A 25,977-nucleotide genomic window follows, 5' to 3' on the forward strand; every position below is an offset into this window, starting at 1 on the left:
CACCAAGTCAGCGTGGATTGGATTTTGAGCTGAATTTAAGGTCTCAAAGTATAGCGGGCGTGTAATTCGATCCCCATTTTCTGAGGGTGTTATTGACTTGAATGCCAAAGTATATGGTATATAAGAAAAAATATTTTATGACATAGTTGGTGAATGAGAAACGGGGTGAACCCCATCTGCCCTGTTGAGAGGGAGAAGCATAGGAGATGACCCCATAAGGAAGGTGACCGTGGCAGTGAGGGCCTAGCAGCTGATGGATATGCTGCTGACTTGTGGCCTAGGGACCCATAGAGGATGCTGGTTGATGTGGTCCAAGGACCCACACAGTCTGAGGGCTGCTGGAGCCTGGGTCATGGGAATCAGGTACAGGTTGTACCTCTTTAATCCAGTGATGTTGGGACCTGGCCATTGCCAAAAACAGAACTTGACCCCTAAGGGAACCCCTTATGTAAACATATCAAAGGTAGAACAAAGCTTAAAACAGGAAATAAAACTGTGGGGCATCATGGTTAGAATAGTGGTTAGTGTAATGTCTTTACAGTGCCAGCGATCGGGACATAGGTTAGAATCTTGCGCTGTCTATAAGGAGTTTGTACTAACGACAGCAGATTCAAATGTGCTGGACCACAGAGCTCTGGATAAGAGGGGTACAACCTGTATATGGAACAGGGTTTTGAGAGGGTGCTGAGGGCAAGAAGGGCTCACAAAGGTCCTGATTGTATCAGAGGTTTGGGCCTGGAGCTCAGGCTGCCAATGGTTTGAATGGGACCCTGTGTGGCAGCAGAGGCTGTGGGAGTGCTGGAGGTGAAGCCACAGACATTCAGTTCAGTGACTCTGAAGGGACTCTCTTTTGCTTCTCTTCCTGTTTTCAGGATGCCGGGCCATGCTCATGGTGAGTCAGTTTTCCTTATGGGAGACAAGTGTTGACGTATATCATGTATATTACATTATTTTATTATGTGACAATAAAGGGAACCTTTAAACCTTTTGAATTCTCCGAATGCTTATATGGAAGACTGTGCCATGGGTTTGAAGGTCAATACTACGTCGAGCTTTCTTAAATTCAGGATGGGTGAGTTGAATCCTTGTGTTCTTCAGTCAGGTAAATTCTTCTGGAACCTAAAATAAAAACCCGCAAAGATAATTCTAGTCGTGAGCAACTAAGTGAAAAGCTAGTTTGATTTCACAAGTCTGTTTCGTGGATTTGATTCACATCATTAGCCTACTAAAAATATAAAGAATCCATTATGATGCCGGAATACACCTTGCAAAATTTGGCTAAATTATCAACAGATATTTTGAGCTGACGCACTCGATGGTTTCAGGGTAGTTTATTTAGTTTTAGCTTTATGACCTTGCTATTGGATTCTATCACAGCTTCTCTCTGGACAAATAGCCTTCCTCCCTTCACCCAAGACAGGCTGCCAGGTCAGTGCTGTCAGGAATGGATACCTTGCCACTACCTTCAAGAAATATCAGTTGGGCTGATGGACCAACTTACGTGACTACAGCAAGTGTGAGGAAAGAAAATAGCATTGCTCTACAACACTAACCTATGATAAGTGTATTGTTATGAGCCCAAATCCCAGAGGACCCCATAACCCATCAGCAATAGATATTCACCACGACGAAGGGTTACTTAAACAAAAGTTGCTTTTGATTATCTTTAAACATGAAAATAGAATCAAAAACTTATCTCTATTGAATTACTTAACTTAATCCCCTTTCTAATTCTAAGCGCACATGTGTGTAATGTGTGTGTAAGTTCAGAAAAGTTCTTTGCCTCACAGTCCAATCTCACTTCTCATTCCTCCAAGTTCACTGGTTGCAGCAATTCTTATATTGTGCACAGAATTTAACATTTATAAGGTTCACCATGGTTACTGCTCAGGAAGGTTCTTGTCATTTTTCAGAGAGAGATTTGTTGTTCCACACCATCCACAACTGATGTACTTCCATCAGCCACTTTAGTGTCTTGCTGACAAAACTTGTCCCTTCAGGGTTCTCCAGATGATAACCTCTTTCACAGAGTTCATTTTTGTTTCTCTTATTCCAAGTGAAACCTTAGACATCCAGTCCTCTCCTCTTGCATGAACCACAAGGGCATTGACCAGGCCAACTTCCAAAATGGGGCATTCTACAAGCTTGCGAGCTTGTCCTGTTCCAATCCCAGTTACTGTTTCTGACTATAACTATAAAGTTAACAGGGATGTAAATACCACAAGGGCATTGATGGGAACGATCTGGAGCTCAGCATAGACTTGTTGGGCTAAATAACCTAATGAACGTAAGATAGAACAGTAAGGACCCTTCACACGATATATTAGGATCTTTTGAATGTCCCCCATTGTATCAGACTCCACCACCACCATTGGCAATGCATTCCAGGCACTTAACACTCTCTTAAAATATCTACCTCTGAAATCTCCCTTAACTGTCCTCCACTCATCCTAAACACATGTCCTATGGAATTTGCTGCTGTTGCTTTGGGAAAGAGGTGCTGGCTTTGCCCCTTATTCTGCCACCAGTATGGTGATATGAAACTCCTTGAGGTAGGATGTCCAGCAGACAATGACTCCAACTATTCATGTCAGAACAGACAGCGAGGGCATTTGGCATTTGATGGTGGGCTCAAGCTCAAAATGTTGGTTATGTCTAATTTACTCCCCATTAACCTACAACCCCAGTACATTTAGAACCGGAGCCCCCGGGGAAAACCCACACAGATACGGGGAGAATGAACAAACTCCTTACAGACAGCGCAGGATTCGAACCCCAGTCCCGATTGCTGGCGCTGCAAAGGCGTTGCACTAACTGCTAACGCTGACTGCCATCAAACAATATGAAGTACGCTGTTTGACCTGCCGAGTTTCTCCAGCATTGTGTTTTTACTAGAAATGACCCAATTATAGGCCAGTGTTATGTGCGGGAACTAAATGCCAAAATGCCCTTCTTGTCTGCTCTCATGTGAAAAGTTGTATTTACTTCAACCACAATGTCTGCAGACTTTCATGTTTTACTTGGGTCATTGCTAGAGGTGGTGGGGGGGTGGGGGGGGTGGTGAGGTGGTCACTTGGTAGCAATTAATGTGGCAACCCTGACTACAATCACAGCAGTGACTTAGTGATAACACTTGGTGACCCACCAGCCTTCGTAGCTCAAGAACTTGTTTTGTCTGTGCAGTGGATGCACTGTGAAGAATGGCTGACTGGAGTTTCATATGAGGGCCCCTCAGAAAGGATCAACCTCATGAAATGATCACCCTAAGGACTTGGAAAGGGTAGAGAGGACGACATACCAGGGCTGAGGGTTTAGCGGAGAGAATATGGTTGTCTTCTCAGGGAAATTTGGTGAGGCCCTTCAAAATTATCAATAGTTTTGCTGAGAGACTAATCCTACTTGCTGCGTGCATGAAAAAGAAGGAGAATAGGGAAAATGATCTTCCTTCAGTGAACAGTTGCAATAAAGACTACAAAGCCTGAAAGGGTGGCGGAAGAAGATTCAATAGGGATATGTGACTAGAAAGGGCAAATATTGCAGGAAAGAGCCAAGAACCAGGATGACCTGTGTGGCTTGTTTTAAAGGGCTAGCTCTATGAAATCCACTTACCATTTTGTTGAAATTTCTTTACCATTTCAAAACTTCGATAGATCACTACAAGAATTAGTGCTTCTGAAAGCTGAAACACCAGGAAGATTAATGGAAATAAATAAAGAGCTCCGATCTCTTCTTGGGAGAAAGCAGCTTTCAGGATGGTGGAACACAACTGGATATTTTGGAATCCAGTTTCCAAAGAAACAGTCCGTTTACACCTGTAATGGGAGAGGAAACAGGTTGAAAATGGGTCTTGAGTGGTGATAAATATGCTGGAGGAACTCTCCAGTATCAGTTGGCGGTAAGGATACGTAACTGCCGGTTCAGGCATGATGGGCGCTGCGTGGCCTGCTGCGTTTCTGCACCATTTTTTGCAATCATAGCGTCTGCAGACTTGCATATTTCAAGGTAGCAAATCACAAAATTCTGTGGGCATGGTTGTTGAAGTAAAAACACACAGTGCTGGAGAAGCCCAGCAGGTCAAACAGTGTCCTTTATGTAGCAAAAGCAGAGATACAGAACCAAAGGGCTCAAGCCCGAAATGTCGGTTTATAAAGGATCTGCTGAGCTTCTCCAGCATGTTGCGCTTTTTCTGCCTATTTCAAGGTGGTGATCTCTTTTATGCCTCTACAAGAGATGGTCATAATGAGCTTGAAGGGGCAAGAAGTTAAATAAAAATTGAGTGGATTCGCTACAGATGGCACAGTTTGAACATGGGGGCACATCGTTTTGAAAACTGTCGATCCTATCGGGTAAGAACTCATCAATACCTTCATTTCGAGTGAAGCATAAAAGTCTACAGACACTGCAATTATAGTAAAAACTCTAGAATGGTTGAACTCAGCAGGCTTTGCAGCGTCCATTGGAGGTAAAGTTAATTTAACCAATGTCTCGGGCTTGAGCCCTTCTTCGAGGAAAGGGCAGGCAAGCGCCTGAATAAAAAGGCTGGGGGAGGAGGAAGAGCAGGGGTGAGGAGCACAGGACAACAGGGAAAAGGCCAAAATTGGACATGGAGAGATGAGAACTGATCAGGGGAGGAGTTGGCTTTGTGAGTTGAGAGGGAAAGAGGGAGAGAGAGAGACAGGAACAGAGAAAAAGGGATGGGAAGAGGAGAGATGGTGGAGGAATAACAGAAACTGGAGAAGTTGGAGTTAATGCCATCTGACTGGAGGGTGTCCAGATGGAAGGGTGTCGTAAATTTCTACTATTTATCTCATTTCAATGAATGCACCTTCAGATTTACCCCTTTGTGTTGGATCAGAAAGAATGAAGGGATTGAGGTCAACTGTTCCAATTGTTAACATTCAGATTCCGATTTCAGATTTTATTGTCAGTGTACATACATTACATCACATACAGCCCTGGGATTCTTTATCCTGTGGGTGAGGCAGAATTAATCCTTATTTGTAGTGCAAAACAAAACTGTACACAGCACACACATGTAAACAATTAAAGAACTGTAAACAGATAACGAATGTAAACAAACAGCAATACAGAGAGAAGAATAAAAAAATCAATAAAGTGAAAAAGTAAGAGTCCTTAAATGAGTCCTAGATTGAGTTTGTTGTTGAGGAGTCTAATGGTGGAGGGGGAGCAGCTGTTACTGAACCTGGTGGCGCGAGTCTTGTGGCATCAATGCCTCTTTCCTGATGGCAGCAGAAAGAACAGAGCGTGTGCTGAGTGATGTGGATCCTAGATTATTGCTGCTGCTCTTCAACAATAGTGTTCCCTGTACAAGTGTTCAATGGCGGGGAGGGATTTGTCTGTGATGTTCTGGGCTGTGTCCACTACCTTTTGGAGGGCTTTCCGCTCAGGGGTATTGGTGTTCCCATACCAGACCATGATGCAGCTGGTCAGCACACTTTCCACCACACCTCTGTTGAAATTTGCCAGGGTTTCTGGTGTAATCCCAAGCCTCCACAAATTCCTGAGGAAATAGAGGCGCTGATGTGCATTCTTCACGATACCATTGATGTGCTGGGTCCAGGAAAGATCATTTGAAATAGTGGCTCCCAAGACCCTAAATGTGCTCAGCCTCTCCACTTCTGATCCCCCAATGATCACAGGATTGTATAGGCTCGGCGTCATGGGGGGGGGGGTGGGGGCATTCACGGGCTGTTCCCCCCCCCAAATGAGTTATTGTGTCCCACCAACCACCCACAGCACTAGTGTCACTATGGGGTTTTGGACTGCACTGGGTGACACCATCAGAAGGGGGGGGGGGGGGGGTCACCACAATGTATCACGTGGTTTCATCTCCATATGCTATTAGCAAGTGCATTTGTCTGAAACACTGGAGGGAGGGTGGAGGGGGAAGTGTGACAGCGCGGCCGGTATGGCACCCCCTCCCACTCCCCCACGGTTACCCTAATGCCCCCCTTGGATGCCGATTCTGATTGTACACCTCTGGTTTTCTCTTCCTGAAGTCAGCAATCAGCTCCTTCAGCCAAGCTTTCAATCTCCCTCCTGTTCTCTGACTCATCCCCTCAACCCACGACCATGGTATTGTTAGCAAATTTGTAGATTGTGTTATTGTAACAATGAGCTACACAGTCATGGGTGTAAATTGAGTAGAGCAGGGGAATAAGAACACAGCCCTATGGTGCCCCAGTACTGATGGAGATTGTGGAGGAGATGTTCTTACCAATCCTCACTGATTGTGGTCTGGAGGTGAGGAAATCCAGGATCCAACACCTGGGGTGTTGAATCCCAGGTCTTGGAGTTTGCTGATCTGTTTTGAGGGGATGATGGTGTTAAATGCTGAACTGTAGTTGACAAAGAGCATCCTGATGAATGTGCCTTTGTTGTCCAGGTGATCCAGTGCTTTGTGTAGGGCCAGTGAGATGGAGTCTGCCGTAGACCTGTTGCTACAGTAGGCGAATTGGAACAGATCCATGTCATTGCTCAGACAGCAGCTGATCTGCTTCATCACCAACCTTTCCAAACACTTCATCACTGTTCATGAATGTGCTACTGGTTGAGAGTCATTAAAACAGGTTACTACACCCTTCTTGGGCTGACTGACACCTGTTTGAAACAGGTGGGACCTGCTGGAGTGAGATACTGAAGATATCCGTGAATACATTGGTAGATTAAAGGTTATGCACTGTAATGAATTACACGTTACCTTTCCGATAAACCGCATAAGCTCGCAAGTGTATATCCCAAAGAGTATCCAATTGCAGGCATCAGTGCTGTGGTCACAATGAGCCGAGGGAGAAGGAGAGCCAGCAAAGTGCTCCCATTCAACATTATTGACAAGATGGCAATTATTACCACAGCAATAAGGAGAATGAGCAGCCCAGTCTGAAAAAGAAACACAGGAGATTATCGAAATAAAGTACAATCTGTCCAAGGCCTGGATAGCAAGAGTCCATCACTAGATGTGCTTGTCACAACCAATCCCTGACTTCTGAGGTCACCGATGATATTTCTCCTCTGGGTCACAATTGCAGGAAAGTAGATGATCATTTAACTCTTCTGGGAGTTCCCCTAATCTATTTACGAGATATCCATGTGAGGCATGGTCTCAAGGAGACAGCCAGCATCATAAAGGACCCCCATCACCCTGGTCACAACCTCTTCTCACTGCTCCTTTCAGGTGGAAGGTATAGAAGCCTGACCACCAGCACCTCCCAGTTCAAGAACAGTTTAATTCTAACAGCTATCAGGCTCTTGAACCTCCTTGTACTACCTACCTACTACTCTGGGTCCACCAAAGGTTCTGTCTTGCACTATTGAAACATCATCCACCTTTCTTGCACAAATTGCGACAGTGAATTTTTCATCTATCTATCCCTCTCTGTTTTGACACCCTGTGGTATTTTATTCATGAGGTTGGTGTGTGAAGCTGCAGCAAGTGAGAATTTTGGTGCATCTATACATGATTATGACAATAAGCTCTCATACATCATTAGTCTTTATTTTGAATGAGCTAATGCTGTCATAAAGCAGTTGTCAAAGGAAAAGGTCCAACATGTGAAGTATTTGTCTGCCAATGTTCATATCAGCAATTTCTGGACATGCGCTCTTGAGAGAGCAGTCTCAGTCTTTGTGGCGATTTTTGCAGGTGGTAAAACCATTGATCTTCAAAACATCCTTAAATAGGGCTCAAAAAAAAAGAATCTTCTGTAGTGTGGATCATGGAGGGTCATGTGGCCTCTCCGGGCTGGAACATAGTTGGAAGTCACCTCAACTGCCAGTCAAGGGTTACTGTCAAGCTGATGTGTGATTGGGCCTTGCCTCTGATGTGTGAATTGCCTCCCAGGTGTCAATCAATGATTAGATCTGCCCACAGGTGAGGCTGATGCGTGATTGGTCCTCACAGGTCATGTGGATGGGCCCTGCATTGCAAAAGCCGAGCACATGGAATCTTGCTCTCTTCTATCCAGTGCCAGCACTACTATTAAGCCAACTAGGCAGCTGCCAAGGGAGCAGACCTCAGAGAGGCGCTGTTAGGGTGGCCAGATATCCTGTGCAGGGGCCAAAGATGCAAAAAGTGTGTTCTTACCTTATTACTCGTCGTCCTGGGGTTCATTGACTGGGCACAGCCATCTTTATTCTTGTGTGCATGCCTGAGTGCCAGCTGATGCTTACACGGTAGATTGGTGTTCTGGGGTCATTTGGCGCATGCACGGTGGGTTCGTGTTGGCACATGCATGATAGTTAAGGGCATGAATTTGAAGACTTTACAGTGCCCCCCAGCTAGATTGGGCACTGGGGAACAAACGGTGATGAAGCCACAAAGTAAGTAAGCTTCGGAATGACTGTCCCCTGTCTTGCATTTGCATGAGTGCTCTGTGTTCCTGAACTAAAATAACCAAACAGGAAAAGTAGGATTTATTCTGTTTGGTATTTTTACTAGTATAACCATTGCAGAAACAAAAATCAATAATGATCAGTGTTTTGGAATGCGTATTAATATGCAGGGAAAATATCCCACTCTGAGATGTACAAAAAAGGTGGGCATTAAGTTGTGGAGATTAGAACTTGAGGTTTCAAGTCTTCACTTAGTAGGAATTGTGTTCAGTAAGTGTAGCTTCTGCAAACATTGCTAAACGATTCTCAAACTTACAAAAACATATGTACAATTTTGCTTCTTGGCTGCTATTGAACTTACAATTCCAATCCTCCAACTTTGCCCTCAGCTCTGAATTTAGAGCTTATTTTAAAAACTGATTATTTTTCCAAAATCCCATCTTCAGGAAAAAGAATGAAAAAACAGGGTTCATATAAGCACAGCCAACCTGTTCACTACAAAGGAACATGCTACCTTAGATCTGGTCAGGTTTAATGAGACAGATAAACATAATGATCTTGTATTGAGGGATAAAGTGATAACAGTAAGAATGAAATTCTCAAATGAATGGAAAAGTGCAAGAGTTTGAAGTAAAACCAGTGTTTATACCTAAACAAGGGAGATGGCAATGGAGTTAAACAAGAAATTCCAGATGAGATGGGATTTAAAATTTTAAATGTAGACATATAACATGGTAACAGACCATTTTGGTCCATGAGTCCGTGCCACCCAATTTAGACCCCATCAATCTACACCTGTACATTTAGAATGGTGGGAGGAAACTGGAGCCACTGGGGAAAACCCATGCAGACACATGAAGAGAATGTACAAACTTCTTACAGTCAGCATGGGATTTGAACCCTGCTCCCGTGGCACTGTAAAGACATTGCACTAACCTCTACACCAGCCATGCCGACGATGGAGGAATTGGCCACCTTAGACAGGCCATATGACGGGACAGTTGACAAACTGTGGAAGTGTTAATAAAATTACGATAAAATATATCTTTAAAAGGTATAGATTGTGGGGGTTTAGTTTAGGCATTAGTTTTATTTCGAGTCCACGCTGCTGAAGATCCAGCTGCGCTGGATGGGTCACGTCTCCAGAATGGAGGACCATCGCCTTCCCAAGATCCTGTTATATGGCGAGCTCTCCACTGGCCACCGTGACAGAGGTGCACCAAAGAAAAGGTACAAGGACTGCCTAAAGAAATCTCTTGGTGCCTGCCACATTGACCACCACCAGTGGGCTGATAACGCCTCAAACCGTGCATCTTGGCGCCTCACAGTTTGGCGGGCAGCAACCTCCTTTGAAGAAGACCGCAGAGCCCACCTCACTGACAAAAGGCAAAGGAGGAAAAACCCAACACCCAACCCCAACCAACCAATTTTCCCTTGCAACCGCTGCAATCGTGTCTGCCTGTCCCGCATCGGACTTGTCAGCCACAAACGAGCCTGCAGCTGACGTGGACTTTTTAACCCCCTCCATAAATCTTCGTCCGCGAAGCCAAGCCAAAGGAAGAGTTTTATTTCACAAACAGACATTTCAGTAACACTTCACAAGAGATGTCTCATTTGAAATGCAAGAGTTATGCCTAAGCACAGACTTCATATCTACAGTGAGTTTGAAGAATGCCTATGAAGACTTCACAAGTAGGTGTTAATTGGACTGATGTTGTGGAATTGAAATTAACTATTATCTTTAAAGGAAAGGTGTGACCACACTGATAGAGGTGTATTATTGACTGCCCAATAGTCAGAGAGAATTGGAGGAACAAATCTGTAGAGAGACAGCAGAATGTTGTGATAGTTGGAGATTTTAACTTTCCACATATTGACTGGGACTCCCTCACTGTAAAAGGCTGAATGGCTTAGAGTTTGTCAAATGTGTTCAGGAAAGTTTTCTAAATCAATATGTTGAGGTACCAATGAGAGAAGATGCAATACTTGATCTCCTGTTAGGGAACCGGACAGGTCAGATGACAGACGTATGTGTAGGTGAACATTTTGGGTCCAGTGACCATAATGTAATTAGTTTCAAGTTCTTTATGGATAAGGACAGGTCTGGTCCTCGAGTAAAGATTCTAAATTGGAGTAAGGCCAACTCTGTGGAAATGAGAAAGGATCTAGGAAGAGTGGATTGGGAAAAGTTGTTTTCTGGCAAGGAAGTGTTCAGTAAGTGGAAGGTCTTCAAATGTGAAATATTGAGAGTGCAGAGTTTACATGTTCCTGTCAGGATTAAAGGCAAAGTTACCAACAGAGGGGAACCTTGGTTTTCAAGGAATATTGGTGATCTGGTAAAGAGGAAGAGAGAGGTGTGTAGCAAGTACAGCCAATACTAGAAGGGTATAGAAATGTAAGAAAATTCTTAAGAAGGAAATCAGGAAGGGAAAGGAAGACATGAAGTTGCTTTGATAGATAATGTGAAGGTAAATCGAAAGGGTTTCTACAAGTAAGTAAAGAGTAAAAGGATAGTAAGGGACAAAATTGGTTCCCGAGAAGATCAGAGTGGTTGTCTATGTGTGGAGCCTCGCAACATTGGGGAGATCTTAAACAGTTTTTTTGCATCAGTATTTATTTTTAGGAAATTGACATAGTGTATAAGGAAGGAGGGGAAACAAGCAGACATGTCATGGAACATGTGGAGATTAAAGAGGAGGAGGTGCTTGGTGCCTTACAGCGAATAAAGGTAGATCAACCCCCCACCCCGCCCCGAGCCGGATATGACATTCCCTCGGATCTTGAGGGAGGCTAGTGTAGAAATTGCAGGGGCCATGGGAGAGATATTTAAAATGTCCTTAGCCACAGGTGAGGTGCTAGAGGATTGGAAGGGTAGCTTAAGTTGTTCCATTGTTTAAAAAAAGGCTCTAAAAATAAATCAGGTAATTATAGGCCTAATGTCAGTAGTAGGAAAATTACTGGAAGGAGTTCTGAGAGAAATATATATAGGTATTTGGACAGTAATGGGCTGATTAAGGTCAGTCAGCATGGCTTTGTGTGTGGTAGATCGTGTTTAACAAATTTTATAGAGTTTTTTGAGGAGGTTACCAAGAAGGTAGAAAGGTTGTGGATATTGTCTATATGGACTTTAGTAAGGCCTTTGACAAGGTCCCACATGGGAGGTTAGTTCAGAAGGTTAAGACACTAGGTATCCATGGAGAGGTTGTATACTGGATTTGTAATTGGCTGTGTGGGAGAAAACAGAGAGTGGTGATGGCTGGTTGCTTCTCAGTCTGGAGCCCTGTGACTAGTGGTTTGCCTCAGGGATCTGTGTTGGGGCCATTGTTGTTTGTTGTCTATGTCAATAATCTGGATGTTAACGTGGTAAATTGGATCAGCAAGCTTTCTGATGACACAAAGATAGGAGGTGCTGTTGTCAGCGAGGAAGATTTTCAAAGCTTCCAGAGGAATCTGGACCAACTGGGTGAATGGGCCAAAAAATGGCAGATGGAATTTAATGCAGACAAGTGTGAGGTGTTGCATTTTGGAAGGGCAAACCAAGGTAGGAGATATACAGTAAATAGTCGGGCACTGAGGAGCACGGAGGAACAAAGGGATCTGGGAATACAGATACATGGTTCCCTGAAGGTGGCATTGCAGGTGGGCAGGATTGTAAAGAAAGCTTTTGGCATCTTAGCCTTTATAAATCAAAGTTTTGAGTATAGGAGTTGGAATGTTATGGTGAGGCTAAATTTGGAATATTGTGTGGAGTCTTGGTCACCTAATTACAGGAAAAATATCAATAAGATAGAAAGAATGCAGAGATTTACTCGGATAATGTCCGGACTTCAGGAACTGAGTTACAGGGAAAGGTTAAACAGGTTAGGACTTTATTCCTTGGAGTGAAGAAGAATGAGGGGAGATTTGATAGAGTTTTACAAGATTGTGAGAGGTATAGACCGAATGGATGCAAATAGGGAGATAAATATGAGAGGTCATAGTTTTAAGCTGAAAGAGGAAAGGTTTGGGGGAACAATGGGGGATGTTCTTCACTCAGAGAGTGGTGGGAGTGTGGAATGAGCTGCCCTCTGATGTGGTGAATGTGGGCTCAATCGTGGGTTTTAAGGATAAATTGGATAGATACATGGATGGGAGAGGTCTGGAGGGTTATGGAATGGGAGCAGGTCAGTGGAACTAGGGAGACGATGGTCAGCACAAACTATAAGGGCCAAATGGCCTGTTTTCTGTGCTGTAGCATTTTATGGTTCCATACTAGTGCTGCTCCAGTGGGTTTAAACTAGATTTTCGGGGGGACGGAGCAGAGAGAAGAGTGGAGGAGGGAAAAGGTGATGTGAAAAGTGTGTGCACCGTTAGAAGTCAATGGGTTGTACATGAAGGAAAAGTTTTCAGGTGCATCTATTTCAATGGAAGGAGAATTGCAGGAAAGGCAGATGAGTTTAGAGCATGGATTTGGCATGCGGAATTATGACATCGTGGCCATTAGTGAAACGTGGTTGCAGGATGGGGAGGGCTGGCAGCTCAATGTTCCTGCTTCCGTTGCTTTAGATGTGATAGAACAAGAAGGGATGAAAGGGGGAGGGGTGGCATTCCTCATCAGGGAAAATATCACAGTGTGCTCATGCAAGAAAGACCAGAGGGCTTGTCTACTGAAGCTATATGGGTGGAGTTGAGGATCAAGAAGGGTATGACCACACTCAAGGGGTCATACCCCTTGAGTCAGTGAGAGTTGGAGGAGCAAATCTGTAGAGAGATAGCAGACAGCTACAGGAAGCATAAGGGATTTTTATTTCTACATAATGATTGGGACTCCCATACTCCCATACTGTAAAAGGGCTGGATTTAAAAAAATGTATATTTTAAATTTAGACATACAACACTGTACAGGCCAATTCAGCCCATGAGTGTGGCCACCCAATTTACACCCCATTAACCAACAGCCTGGAACATTTTTGAAAAGTGGAAGGAAGCCGGAGCCCCTGGAGAAAACCCATGCAGGCACGGGGAGAACGTACAAACTCTTTACAGACAGCACAGGATTCGAACCTGCATCCCAATCGCTGGCGCTGTAAAGGTGTTGTGCTAGCCGCTACACCAACTATGCCACCCCAACTCCATGGCTTGGAGGAAAAGTTCAGGAAAAGTTTTGAAATCCATATATGGAGGTACCAACTCCAGAGGGTGCAACACTGGATCTCATATTAGGGAATGAGACAGGACAGGGGACAAAAGTATGTGTAGGGGAATATTTTGGGTCCTGCGATCATAATGACATTAGTTTCAAGTTAATTATGGAGAAGGATAGGCCTGGGCTTTGGATTGAGATTCTAATTTGGAGAAGGGCCAATTTTGAGGAAATGAGAAAGAAACTAGAATGCGTGAATTGGGATAAGTTGATTTCTGGCAATGATGTGCGGGGTAAGTGGAGGACCTTCAAAGGTGAAATTTGGTGAGAACAGAGTTTGTATGTTCCTGCCAGGATTAAAGACAAGGTTAGTAGGCAGAGGGAACCTTGACTTTTGAGGGATATTGGTGGTCTGATTTGGACGAAGAGAGAGGTATATAACAGGTACAGGCAACAAGGAGCAAATAAGGTACTTGAGGAGCATAAAAAAATACAAGAAAAACCTCAAGAAAGAAATCAGGAAGGTTAAAAGAAGACACGAGGTTGCTTTGGCAGACAATGTGAACGAAAGTCCTATGGGTTTCTACATGTATATTAAAAGCAGAAGGATAGTAAGGGACGACATTGGTCCCCTTGAAGATCAGGCTTTGTAAGGACCCAAAAATTATGGGGGAGAACTTAAAGGTTTCTTTCATCAGTATTTACTCAGGAAATGGGCACAGAGTCGTGGAAAGTGAGGGAAAACAAGCAGTGAGGTCATGGAACCCTTACAGATTAAAGAGAGGAAGTGCTTTTTGTCTTAAAGCAAATAAGGGTGGATAAATCCCCTGGCCCTAACAAGATATTCCCTCGGCCCTTGAGGGAGACTAGTGTAGAAATTGCAGGGGCCCTCAGTCATGGGTGAGCTTCCAGAGGCTTGGAGGGTAGCTCATGCTGTTCTGTTGTTTAAAAAAGGCTCCAAATGTAACCCTGGAAATTACAGGCTGGTGAACCTGACATTAATAGATTATTGGAAGGTATTCTAAGAGATTGGATATACATTTATAGGGATAGCCAGGGAATGATTAGGGATAGTCAACATGGCTTAGAGGATGGTAGGTCATGTTTCACCAATCTTTTATAGTTTTTCGAGGAGATCACCAGGAAAATTGATGGATGTGGATGTTGTCTATATGGACTTTAGTAAGGACTTTGAAAGGTCAAAGCATGGGAGCTGAGTCAGGAAGGTTCAGATGCTTGGTATTCATGCTGAAGCAGTGAATTGGATTCGACATTGGGTTGAGAGTAGTAGTGGATGATTGCTTCTCAGACTGGAGGCCTGTGACTAATGGTGTGCCTCAGGGATCAGTACTGGGACCATTGTCATTTGTCATCTATATCAATGATATGGATGACAATGTGGTAAATTGGATAAGCAAGTTTGCAGATGACACTAAGATTGGAGGTGTTGTGGTCAGTGAAGAACATTTTCAAAGTTTCCAGTGGGATCTGGACTAGTTGGGCTGAAAAATGGCAGATGGAATTTAATTTGAGACAAGTGTGAGGTGTAGCATTTTGGAGGGGCAAACCTAGGTAGGACATACATGGTAAACAGAAGGGCACTGAGGAGTGCGGTAGAACAGAGGGATCTGGGAATGCAGATACATAATTCCCTGAAAGTGGCATCACAGGTAGATAGGGTTGTAAAGAGAGTTTTTGGCATATTGGCCTTCATAAATCAAAATATTGAATATAGGAGCTGGGATGTTACGGTAAAGTTGTATAAGATATTAATGAGGCCAAATTTGGTGCATTGGGTACAGTTTTGGCCCGGACTTCAGGAGCTGAGTTACAGGGAAAGGTTAAACAGGTTAGAAATTTATTCCCTGGTGTGTAGAAGAATGAGGGGAGATTTGATTGAGGTATTTAAAATGATGAGGGAGACAGACAGAGTAAATATAGATTGGCTTTTTCCACTGAGTGTAAGTGAGATACAAAGCAGAGAACATGGGCTAAGGGTGAAAGGGGAAAGGTTTAGGGCCGGGGTGGCCAACCTTTTAATTTTTAATTCAGACATGCTGCACGGTAAAAGGCCATCTCAGCCCATGAGTCAGTGCCACCTAATTATCTATAACCCCAGTATGTACTTGTGAGCCAAAATGGTCTGTTATCGTGCTGGATGTCTAAATTAAAAATTAAAAGGGTGGTCACCCCTGCTTTAGGGGGATCTTCTTCCCATGGAGAGTGGCAGGGGTGTGGAATGAGCTGTCAGCTGAAGGGTTGAATGTAGGCTCAATTTTAACATTTAACAATAATTTGGACAGGTATGTGGATGAGAGATGAATGGAGGGCTAGCGACTGGGTGCAGGTCAGTGGGACTAGGCAAAAAAAAAGTTTGGCCAAAGGGGCCTTTGTTTGTGCTGTAGAGTTCTATGTCCTCAGTTTTCTTCAGGCTGACTTCCAGGCCAAACATTTCGGCAGTTTCCGCAAAGCAGGACGTCAAGCGCTGAAGAGCTGGCTCTGAATGGGCAACTAAAGCGGCATCGTCTGCAAAGAGTAGTTCACGGACAAGTTTCTCTTGTGTCCTGGTGTGAGCTTGCAGGCGCCTCAGATTGAAGAGACTGCCATCCGTGTGGTACCGGATGTAAACAGCGTCTTCATTGTTGGGGTCTTTCATGGCTTGGTTCAGCATCATGCTGAAGAAGATTGAAAAGAGGGTTGGTGCCAGAACACAGCCTTGCTTCACGCCATTGTTAATGGAGAAGGGTTCAGAGAGCTCATTGCTGTATCTGACCCGACCTTGTTGGTTTTCGTGCAGTTGGATAATCATGTTGAGGAACTTTGGGGGACATCCGATGCGCTCTAGTATTTGCCAAAGCCCTTTCCTGCTCACGGTGTCGAAGGCTTTGGTGAGGTCAACAAAGGTGATGTAGAGTCCTTTGTTTTGTTCTCTGCATTTTTCTTGGAGCTGTCTGAGGGCAAAGACCATGTCAGTAGTTCCTCTGTTTGAGCAAAAGCCGCACTGTGATTCTGGGAGAATATTCTCGGCGACACTAGGTATTATTCTATTTAGTAGAATCCTAGCGAAGATTTTGCCTGCAATGGAGAGCAACGTGATTCCCCTGTAGTTTGAGCAGTCTGATTTCTCGCCTTTGTTTTTGTACAGGGTGATGATGGTGGCATCACGAAGATCCTGAGGCAGTTTACCTTGGTCCCCACAAAGCTTGAAAAACTCATGCAGTTTGGCATGCAGAGTTTTGCCGCCAGCCTTCCAGACTTCTGGGGGGATTCCATCCATACCTGCTGCTTTGCCACTTTTCAGTTGTTCGATTGCCATCAGCCATCAGCCAGCTCCCCACCATGATTACCAGCCCCCCCACATCTCCATCGGGCACACAAAACTCAAAACGGTCAACCAGTTTACCTATCTCGGCTGCACCATTTCATCAGATGCAAGGATCGACAATGAGATAGACAACAGACTCGCCAAGGCAAATAGCGCCTTTGGAAGACTACACAAAAGAGTCTGGAAAAACAACCAACTGAAAAACCTCACAAAGATAAGCGTATACAGAGCTGTTGTCATACCCACACTCCTGTTCGGCTCCGAATCATGGGTCCTCTACCGGCACCACCTACGGCTCCTAGAACGCTTCCACCAGCGTTGTCTCCGCTCCATCCTCAACATCCATTGGAGCGCTTACATCCCTAACGTCGAAGTACTCGAGATGGCAGAGTTCGACAGCATCGAGTCCACGCTGCTGAAGATCCAGCTGCGCTGGATGGGTCACGTCTCCAGAATGGAGGACCATCGCCTTCCCAAGATCGTGTTATATGGCGAGCTCTCCACTGGCCACCGTGACAGAGGTGCACCAAAGAAAAGGTACAAGGACTGCCTAAAGAAATCTCTTGGTGCCTGCCACATTGACCACCGCCAGTGGGCTGATAACGCCTCAAACCGTGCATCTTGGCGCCTCACAGTTTGGCGGGCAGCAACCTCCTTTGAAGAAGACCGCAGAGCCCACCTCACTGACAAAAGGCAAAGGAGGAAAAACCCAACACCCAACCCCAACCAACCAATTTTCCCCTGCAACCGCTGCAATCGTGTCTGCCTGTCCCGCATCGGACTTGTCAGCCACAAACGAGCCTGCAGCTGACGTGGACTTTTTACCCCCTCCATAAATCTTCGTCCGCGAAGCCAAGCCAAAGAAAAAGAAGAAAGAGTTCTATGTATGTTAGAAGTCATTACCTTGGATGGGGTGGCATGGACATCACCACACCTCATAAACTCCATAAATGTTCTGCTCTTCAGCGGTGTGTAAAAGTTCCTATGGATATAGTTGTTCTGTATCTCAATAAATTCCTTCTCCACTGCTATCTGGTTTGAGGCTGGAGTTGTTTGGAAGGAGGCTGAGACGATCTTTGTTTCCAACTCACATTTCTACTTTATTTTTTGCACATTATAGAATTTGAGCAACAGCATTTAATGGCTGGCACCATTTGCCTTTGGTGAGCTGTTTTCATGAACTATTCTAGCAGCTCTCCTGTAGGTACCCCCAGGCTATTGAATAGGGAGTCCTGGAACTTTGATCCGGTAATGAAAGAATAAGCAATATATTTCCAAGTCAGGATGAGGGGTGGCTTTGAGAAGAATTTACAGGCAGTGGCATCCTTCTTTGTGACTTGGGGGGGCGGTTTACCTGGGAGAACAACCGCAATGTAAATAGTGAAGAAGGAACAAAAGACACCCAGGCTTAATGAGCATGGATCTCTTCATCTTTGGTTGGTAAGGTTGCAGAAGGAGCTTTTCTCAAGTAGTACAAAATATATTTTTAAAAAATCTAGAAGCAACAGGGCAAATTTCAAACCTGAAGGGTGTTAAGGACTGGAGCCTTCACCACTAGAAGGACTTTGGGGGCCTTGAGAGGCTGCAATGCAGATTCACTGGGTTACAGTATGAAACATGGACATATCAAACCTACATAATTAACTCATTTTGAGAACAGTACTAACTACAGTCTGTAAGGAGTTTGTATGCTCTGCCTGTGTCTGCGTGGGTTTCCTCCGGGTCGTCCAGTTTCCTCCCATCTTTCAAAAACCTAAGGAGTTTGTAAGCTAATTGGTGCATTTGGGTAGCACGGGCTTGTGGGCCAGAAGGGGCTGTTACTGTGCTGCATGTCTAAAAAGATTGAATAAAATCTAGATTACAAAGAAAGACTGAACAGATTAAATCTTTATTCTTTGGAGCGTAGAAGATTGAGGGAGGATTTGATAGAGGTATTTAAGATTATGAGGGGGATAGATAGTGTTGATATGGATAGGCTTTTTCACTTGAGGATAGGAAAGATTGAAACAAGAGTTAAGGGGCAAAAATTTAGAAGTAACATGAGGGGGAACTTCTTCACTCAGAGAGTGGTGGCTGTGTGGAATGAGCTTTCGGGAGAAGTAGTGGCAGCAGGGTCCATTTTGTCATTTAATGAAAAATTGGATAGGTGTATGGATGGGAGGGGAATGGAGAGCTATGGGCAAGCTGCAGGTAGGTGAGACTAGAGGAGAGGACTTAGTTTGGTACGGACTAGAAGGGCCGAGATGGCCTGTTTCCGTGCTGTAATGGTTACATGTTATAAAATGCAATTTAATAGATGTGAAGTCTATTGGAGAGGCAGAGCTGAGACAGTTTCCATTCGTTGAAATTTCAGAATGGAGAGAACAGGAAACTTTTCATGAGGAATTGTGCAAAAATGGGGTTAATTTCCTGGGATTGAGGATCAAGGGAGGAACAGTGCAAATATTCAAGCTAGCATGGCATGACTAGACGGCAGGGACTTGGTAATTGGGCGCTGAATGTGAGCAGACTGATCGGCGTGCATTGAGGGCAGACGCCAACTCATAGTTGAGCTGACTGCCCATGTCTCTATGCAGGGTGAGGCTCTGGGGAGGCAGGAGGTAGGGGGTGGGGGTGCTGAATAAGAGTCTGCAAGTCATAGTCCCACTCACTCAGAAATCTGAAGGGGACCACGGAGAAGACTGATTGAAAGCCGTGATGGACTTGGAAATCTACCTTCAGGGAAAGTAAACCAACGTGATAAACAATGTCCTACCTTGGTTGCGGTCTTCGAATACCTGGGATACCTGTGATTGAGGAAAATGCCGATGCCACAAGGAATGAGTGTTGAAACAAGGGTGACGGAAATTCCTCGGTATGGCACTTTATTAACCAGTGACAAGCCTTTGCAGTAGAGATACAGGAGGAGGGGCATCATGCCAAGTGCCATTGTTGTAGAAAACGTGGTCATCACAATACTGCAAGGAAATAACATCAGGAAAAACTCAGCACTGATCAAGCAAAGTTAATGTCATTGTGGATTCTAAAAGTTCAATGCCACTGATGCAAACCAATCCTGGCAAACAGAGCACTCCACCTGATCTACAAGTGAATGGATTCAGAAAGAGCCAATATTGGCTGGGTCGCTGGAAGTCAGTCCGTCAGTTCATTTAAAGTTACTGCAAGATGATTTCCACAAAGTCTGTGTTTGACAATTTTAACCCTTTCTCTTCCACCTGCTTTAACCCTTTGACTTCCAGCTGCTCTAACCCAATTGCTTTAACCCTCTCTCCTCCAACTGCTTTAACCATTTCTCTTCCAAATGCTTTTACCTTCTCTCTTCCACCTGCTTTTACCCTCTCTCTTCCAGTTGTTTTAACTATTTCTTTGCAGCTGGGTCATTACTTAAGTGAGGACCTCACTTGTAGGTGCATCTCAGTGTTAGTTGTCACATGGATATCTTGACAACTGAGTCATTTTGACACAACTAGTCGAGAACGCTGCCCAATCGGAGATCAGTGCTGCCGTGACATCACTCATGTCATCAGCAGCGAGGAGAGAATATAAGGTGAGCTGCCAGCACCATGAACCAGTCTTTGACCTTGACTTCTTGGGTGGGTGTCGTTCTTCCACACTTCACGATAGCACGCACACTACATTGGTGACCCCGGCAGGACCAATCACCATTTGGACCCGAAGATCAAGCAGCTCCCCACATGGTTTTGCTAAAGCTGCCAACGTTTTGGGTGTCGCAGCCACACATGTGGTTGAACAGGCCAAGGCCCAGTTCCACCTTCACTGCCGACAACACACGTTACTACTACATGGTGAGCTTGCTCGATCATGACGCGGCAGCAAGGGTCGTCGACTTCCTGCAGCACCATCTGGAGCAAATATGACGCCCTCAAGCAGCTATTAACCCGCATCTACGGGCTCTCATGGCACGAGGTTGACACCTGATTGCTGCATATGGACAGTTTGGGGGATAGGGCCCCATCTGCCCTCATGAACGAGATGCTCGCCCTTGCTGAGGGCACAGGCCTTGCCAGCTTTTTGAGCAGATTTTCCTGGAACAGCTGCCCAAGGATATCCAACTCTTGCTTGCTGACGAGGACTTCAGCGACCCAAGGAAAGTTGCAGCCTGGGCGGACGTGCTCTGGAGAGCCAAAAAAGAAAATGGCACCTCAGTGGAGCAGATCACTAGGCCCCGCACACAGCCAGCAACAAGGCTGCAACAAACAGAGAGGCAAGTGGACCCCCCCCATCCCGATCCAACAATGGGCTGTTGGGGGCATGTTGATGCCGCCCACCCTGCACGTTTCAGGAAAACACCATGGCCAACCGTGGTTGGCCAATGAGACAGCCTCTGCCACATGTGGAACTCTCTTTAAGGAAGGCACTTCCTCATGGATACTGACACCAAAATAAGTGTCCTGCCCCCCACCCCTCCCCACTCCACCTTGGCCTATGACACCTGGAACGGCAAACCAGGCACTGAGGGCAGCGAACACCACCACCATACAAATGTTCGGCACCCACACTGTCCCCCTCCGCTTCAGCAGTAACCGGTTCATGTGGACATTCATGACTGCGGCTGTTGTGCAGCCTCTGGGAGCAGTGGGCTCGCAGGGTGGATCTTAAAGGATGGCGTTTGGTGTACCAAACCCGGGGGGGGGGGGGGGGTGGTTTATACCATGCCCCAAGGGGAAGCCAAGTTATCTGCTCCCCTCCTCGACTCCGTTACCCTGTCCGATAACGCATTTATGTGGATCCTAGTGGCTTGTGGCGCTACAGTTTTCCACCTCCGAGCTGAAACACGGGTTAAGGCACCACATTCTCACTGAGGACCCACTGCTCCACACCTGGACCTCCCCCCCCCTGCACATGGTACCGAAGGCAGCAGGAGGGTGGAGGCCATGTGGTGACTATTGCCACCTCAACAAAGCCACCACACCCGACAGTTACCCCATGTCCCACATCCAAGACTTCCAAGAGGCATGGGTATTTTCAAAAGTCAACCTCATCAGGGCCAATCATCAGATCCTAGTCCATCCTGATGACATCCCTAAAACTGCCATCATTACCCCTTTTGGACTCTGAATTCCTGAGAATGCCCTTTGGACTTAAGAATGCAGCCCAGACCTTCCAGAGGCTGATGATGCGGTAGGCCGGGATCTTCCATTCACATTCATCTATTTGGACGATATTCTCATCGCCACCGACATCAACACAGAGCATGCGGCCCATCTAAGGCAACCGTACGCCCGGCTGCAGCAATTCGGACTAACTATAAATCCTGCTAAGTATTAGTTTGGGTTGGAAATGATCGACTTCCTGGGGCATCAAATCAACAGACACAGAGCAAAACCCCCTGCCTGAAAAGGAAGAGACTGTTCAGCGTTTTGCCAAGCCCTGCACAGTGAAGGGGCTGCAAGAATTCGCAGATATGATTAACTTTTATCACTGAATCATACCGGCAGTGACTCGCATTGTGCACCCTCTTTTAATGCTCATGGTGGGGAAGGGTAAGGACATCACCTGGGACAATGAAGCCTCAGTGGTGTTCGAGAAGGCCAAAGACAGACTGGCCAACGTCACCCTTCTGGTACACCCCAGACCAGAGACACAAACCGCTCACACAGCATACCGGAACAATTCATCGAGGGCAATGGCAGCCCCTGGCCTTCTTTATCACGTACCTCTGGCCAATTGAACTCAACTACAGAGCCTTTGACTGGGAACTATTGGCGCAGTACCTGGCAGTCAGGCACTTCTGGTATTTTCTGGAAGGCAGGCAATTCAGGGTCTTCAAGGACCATAAAGCATTAACCTTTGACTTCCCAAAAGTGTCTGACCTATGGTTGGCCAGGCAACAGTGACACCTCTCATACGTGTCTGAGTTCACTACAAACATCCAACACATCACAGGTAAGACCAATGTGGTGGGCGATGCACTGTTCCACCCCGCGATCAAGTCCATCCAGGCCCTGTCCCAGGGAATAGACTATTTGGCCCTAACCAGGTCACAGCAGGAGGATCCTGAGATACCGGCATACAGGATGACAGTTTCTAGCCTTAGGCTGGGGAATGTCACTATCGGCTCTGGTAGCAAGACGGTCCATTGGCAAGCCCCGCCCCATTGTGCCGGCACTGTGGAGGCAGCAGATCTTCGATGCAGTGTGCAATCTGGCGCACCCAGCCATCAGGGCTTGTCAAAACAGCGACCAGTAGGTTCATCTGGCATGGCCTTCAGCCACAGGTCAGTCAGTGGACCAAGACCTGCACGCTCTGCCAGACATTCAATGTGCAGACACACATCAAGGCCCCCAGCCCATACTTTTGCCAGCGCAACGTCGGTTCAGGCACGTCCATATTGACATTGTAGGGTTGCTGCCGGCCTCTCGTGGAGTGAAATATACCCTCACCATGATTGACCACTCCACAAGTTGGCCGGAGGTGGTCCTGCTGGCAGATACAACCACCGAGACCTGCGCCAGGACACTGATTAACACCCGGGTGTTGAGGTTTGGAGTCCCAGAGGATACGACCTCTGATAGAGGTACACAGTTCACTTTGGGACTCTGGGCGCCACTGGCCAAGTTGCTAGGAACCCAGTTCCACCACACCCTCAGTCCAATGGGTTGGTGGAGCAGTTCCACAGGCACCTTAAGGTGGCCTTGATAGCTCAAACTGGGCAGACGAGTTACCTTGGGGATTTGCAACGTGCTGAAAGAGTACTTCAACACCTCAGCAGCGAGATGGTGTACAGTGAGCCGTTGGTCATACCGGGTAGTTCTTGGCCGCCATCAAGGACCTGGAGGACCCCATGGCCTCATTGACTAAGCTGAGGGAAAGACTGGGTATTCTTGCACCTCCACAGCCTCCACCGCATGGCCAGGCCAAAGCCTATGTCCCCAAAGACTTGGAGATGTTTTCGTGCAGAGGGGGGCCACTCCGGACTCCTCTGCAATGGCAACATGAGGGGCTGTGTAAAGTAATAGGGCACAACAGGTCGACGTGTGCTGGATATCAAAGGTAAGGAAGACACTTTCATCATCGACCGCTTCAAGTCAGGACATCAGGACATTAGCCAATTGGTCCCCACTCATCCCTTGCAATGTAGATGGAGGCCACCAAAAGTGGCGAACAGCGCTCCGATTGCCGGTTCTGGTGGGGTGGGGGGAGGGAAATCATGTGGCGGCCCGCTAATTGAGACACAACCCAGTACACAAGATGACTGCGACGACCTGAGGGGGCCAACGACCTTTGTCCCAGGTGACCACCTGTACGGTGCAATGGTGGGAACACCGCCCAGTTGGAGATCGGCGCTGCCGTGACATCATGCCTGTCATCAGCAGCGAGGAGTAAATATAAGCAGAGCTGCCAATGCAATAAACCAGTCTTCGACTTTGGCTTCTCGAGTGTGTGTCTTCTTTCCACACTTCGCGGTAGTGCGCACAGTACTATATGCAAGTATGTATGTATATAGAGCAGTCTGCACTGATCAGCAAGTGAAGCGCATCACAGAGGTGCAGGCTTGCATTGGGCTGACATCACAATGGCCCCAGTGGGAGGGGCCTCAAAGGATCATGGGAGTGGTGCTGATAAGCTCTCAGAGAGTTCCAGTAAAGTTAGTTGGTTGGTTAAACTCACTCACAGCTTCTGTGTGGTTTTTAACCATGTAACCATATGACCATTTACGGAGCAGAAACAGGCCATGTTGACCTTTCGAGTCCGCACCGGTTCACTGATTTCTTTTACTTTCATTCGCTGCTCAGCCCACTGACCACATGCATGTGTGTGTTTTTGTGTGTGTATGTGAGACTATGTGTGTGTGTATATATGGAAATATATATGTGTGTGCGTTTCTGTGTCGGTGTCTGTGTGTTCATGCGTGTGTGTGTGTATAATGTGTATACAGTAGTCATGTTTTTAGGGTTGAGGAAAGGTAAATATTTCATAGAACATAGAACAATGAACATTACCCCACACTGAAGGCCCTTCAGCCCATGATGTGGTGCTGACCTAGATAAACCTACTCCACAACAATCTAATCCTTCCTTCCCTCACATGTTCCTTATATCTATGCGCCCGTCGAAGAGTCTTTTGAATGTTCCTCTAGTACCATCACCCCAGCCATGCATTTCAGCAAGCCACCTCTTTCTGAGTGAAAAAACTAACCTCTGACATCCTCCTGAAACTCCTTAAGCAGTGGTCTTTTGGTATTTGCTATTGTCAGCCTGGGAGAAAGGTGCTGACTGTCCACTCCATCTATGCCCCTATTAATCTTGTACACCTTTCTTCCATTTTACAATAGTGATTGAGTTATCAAACAAAGCAGTCAATTATTTGTTGTTAGAGCAGTGGAAGATGGTGTTGATCTACAATACAAAGAAGACTGGCTTTTTCAATTAAAACCTGCACTAACTAAATCTGAGAAATGGTCTTCAACTTGAAACATTATCCCTGTTTCTCTCCCCACAGATGCTGCCTGACCAGCTGAGTGTTTACAGAATTTTCTGTGCTTTTCAGATTTCCAGCACCTCCAAGTTTTGGTTTTACACTGAAAACTTAAACGTGTTAAGTGCATCTGCAGAAGAGGTTAGAAAACATCTTTTCCTGAGAATGTGGCTTTGCCAAAAATCAATGACACAGCCCTAAAATGTGAGCAAGTTTTGTGACTTCTCGACCAGTGGGCTCATACCTGAGGTTCATGTCTCCGTTCAGTGCCAGTGAGAAGATATTGGACAGCATTCCACCAGGACAGCAGCCACAGATCAGGACAGAGAGAGCTTCGAAGGAAGACAGTTTGAAAACCTTGGCAAGGCTGAAAGCTGTGAAGGGCATGATCCCATATTGAGAAACTAATGCAATCAGGGCTCCCTTTGGCTTCAGGATGTAAGCCTTGATCTTTGATATCTCCATTGTGCAGCCCAGAGACACCATTGTGAAGAACAAAGCAATGAATGAAATGACAGTGATGGTTTGATCCATTATCTTCCCTGTTGCTCCACACATCCATTTTGTTGACATGTTGATACCGGGTGTGGAGTTACCACTACAAGCCTCTGTCCACAAGTATTCCTTCACGGTGACGTTCATGTTCACTCCAGGAATTCTTGCACAATTCCAAACTCGTTCCCACTTTCCCCTAGAGAAGCTAATGTCTTCTAGATAGGAAGCATTCAGAGTTGGAGCA

At 45.8% G+C, this 25,977-nt stretch overlaps 1 protein-coding gene across 1 annotated transcript; it reads right to left on the minus strand.

Moving 5' to 3' along the window:
- Positions 1-964: 964 nt before the first annotated feature.
- slc10a1 (solute carrier family 10 member 1) lies at positions 965-25,739 on the minus strand. Its single transcript, XM_069918104.1, has 5 exons — positions 25,483-25,739; positions 19,555-19,756; positions 6,722-6,900; positions 3,610-3,812; positions 965-1,119 (listed from the first exon to the last, which is right to left on the minus strand). Exons 1-5 carry the CDS (start codon positions 25,722-25,724, stop codon positions 1,064-1,066), a joined length of 882 nt encoding a protein of 293 aa, XP_069774205.1. The 5' UTR covers positions 25,725-25,739; the 3' UTR covers positions 965-1,063.
- Between the last annotated feature and the right edge of the window lie 238 nt (positions 25,740-25,977).

Source organism: Narcine bancroftii, chromosome 2 (assembly GCF_036971445.1).
Source record: "Narcine bancroftii isolate sNarBan1 chromosome 2, sNarBan1.hap1, whole genome shotgun sequence".
In the NCBI taxonomy this organism is placed as follows: domain Eukaryota; kingdom Metazoa; phylum Chordata; class Chondrichthyes; order Torpediniformes; family Narcinidae; genus Narcine; species Narcine bancroftii.

Bases quoted from the DNA above. Each gene is read 5' to 3' on its own strand.
- slc10a1 (XM_069918104.1), bottom strand. From the start codon at position 25,724: ATGGTGTCTCTGGGCTGCACAATGGAGATATCAAAGATCAAGGCTTAC. The intron at 3,813-6,721 runs GTAACGTGTAAT...CTCCCATTACAG, and splicing joins TTATGCGGTTTATCGGAAAG to GTGTAAACGGACTGTTTCTT. The intron at 1,120-3,609 runs GTAAGTGGATTT...TTTTTATTTTAG, and splicing joins AAAGAAATTTCAACAAAATG to GTTCCAGAAGAATTTACCTG.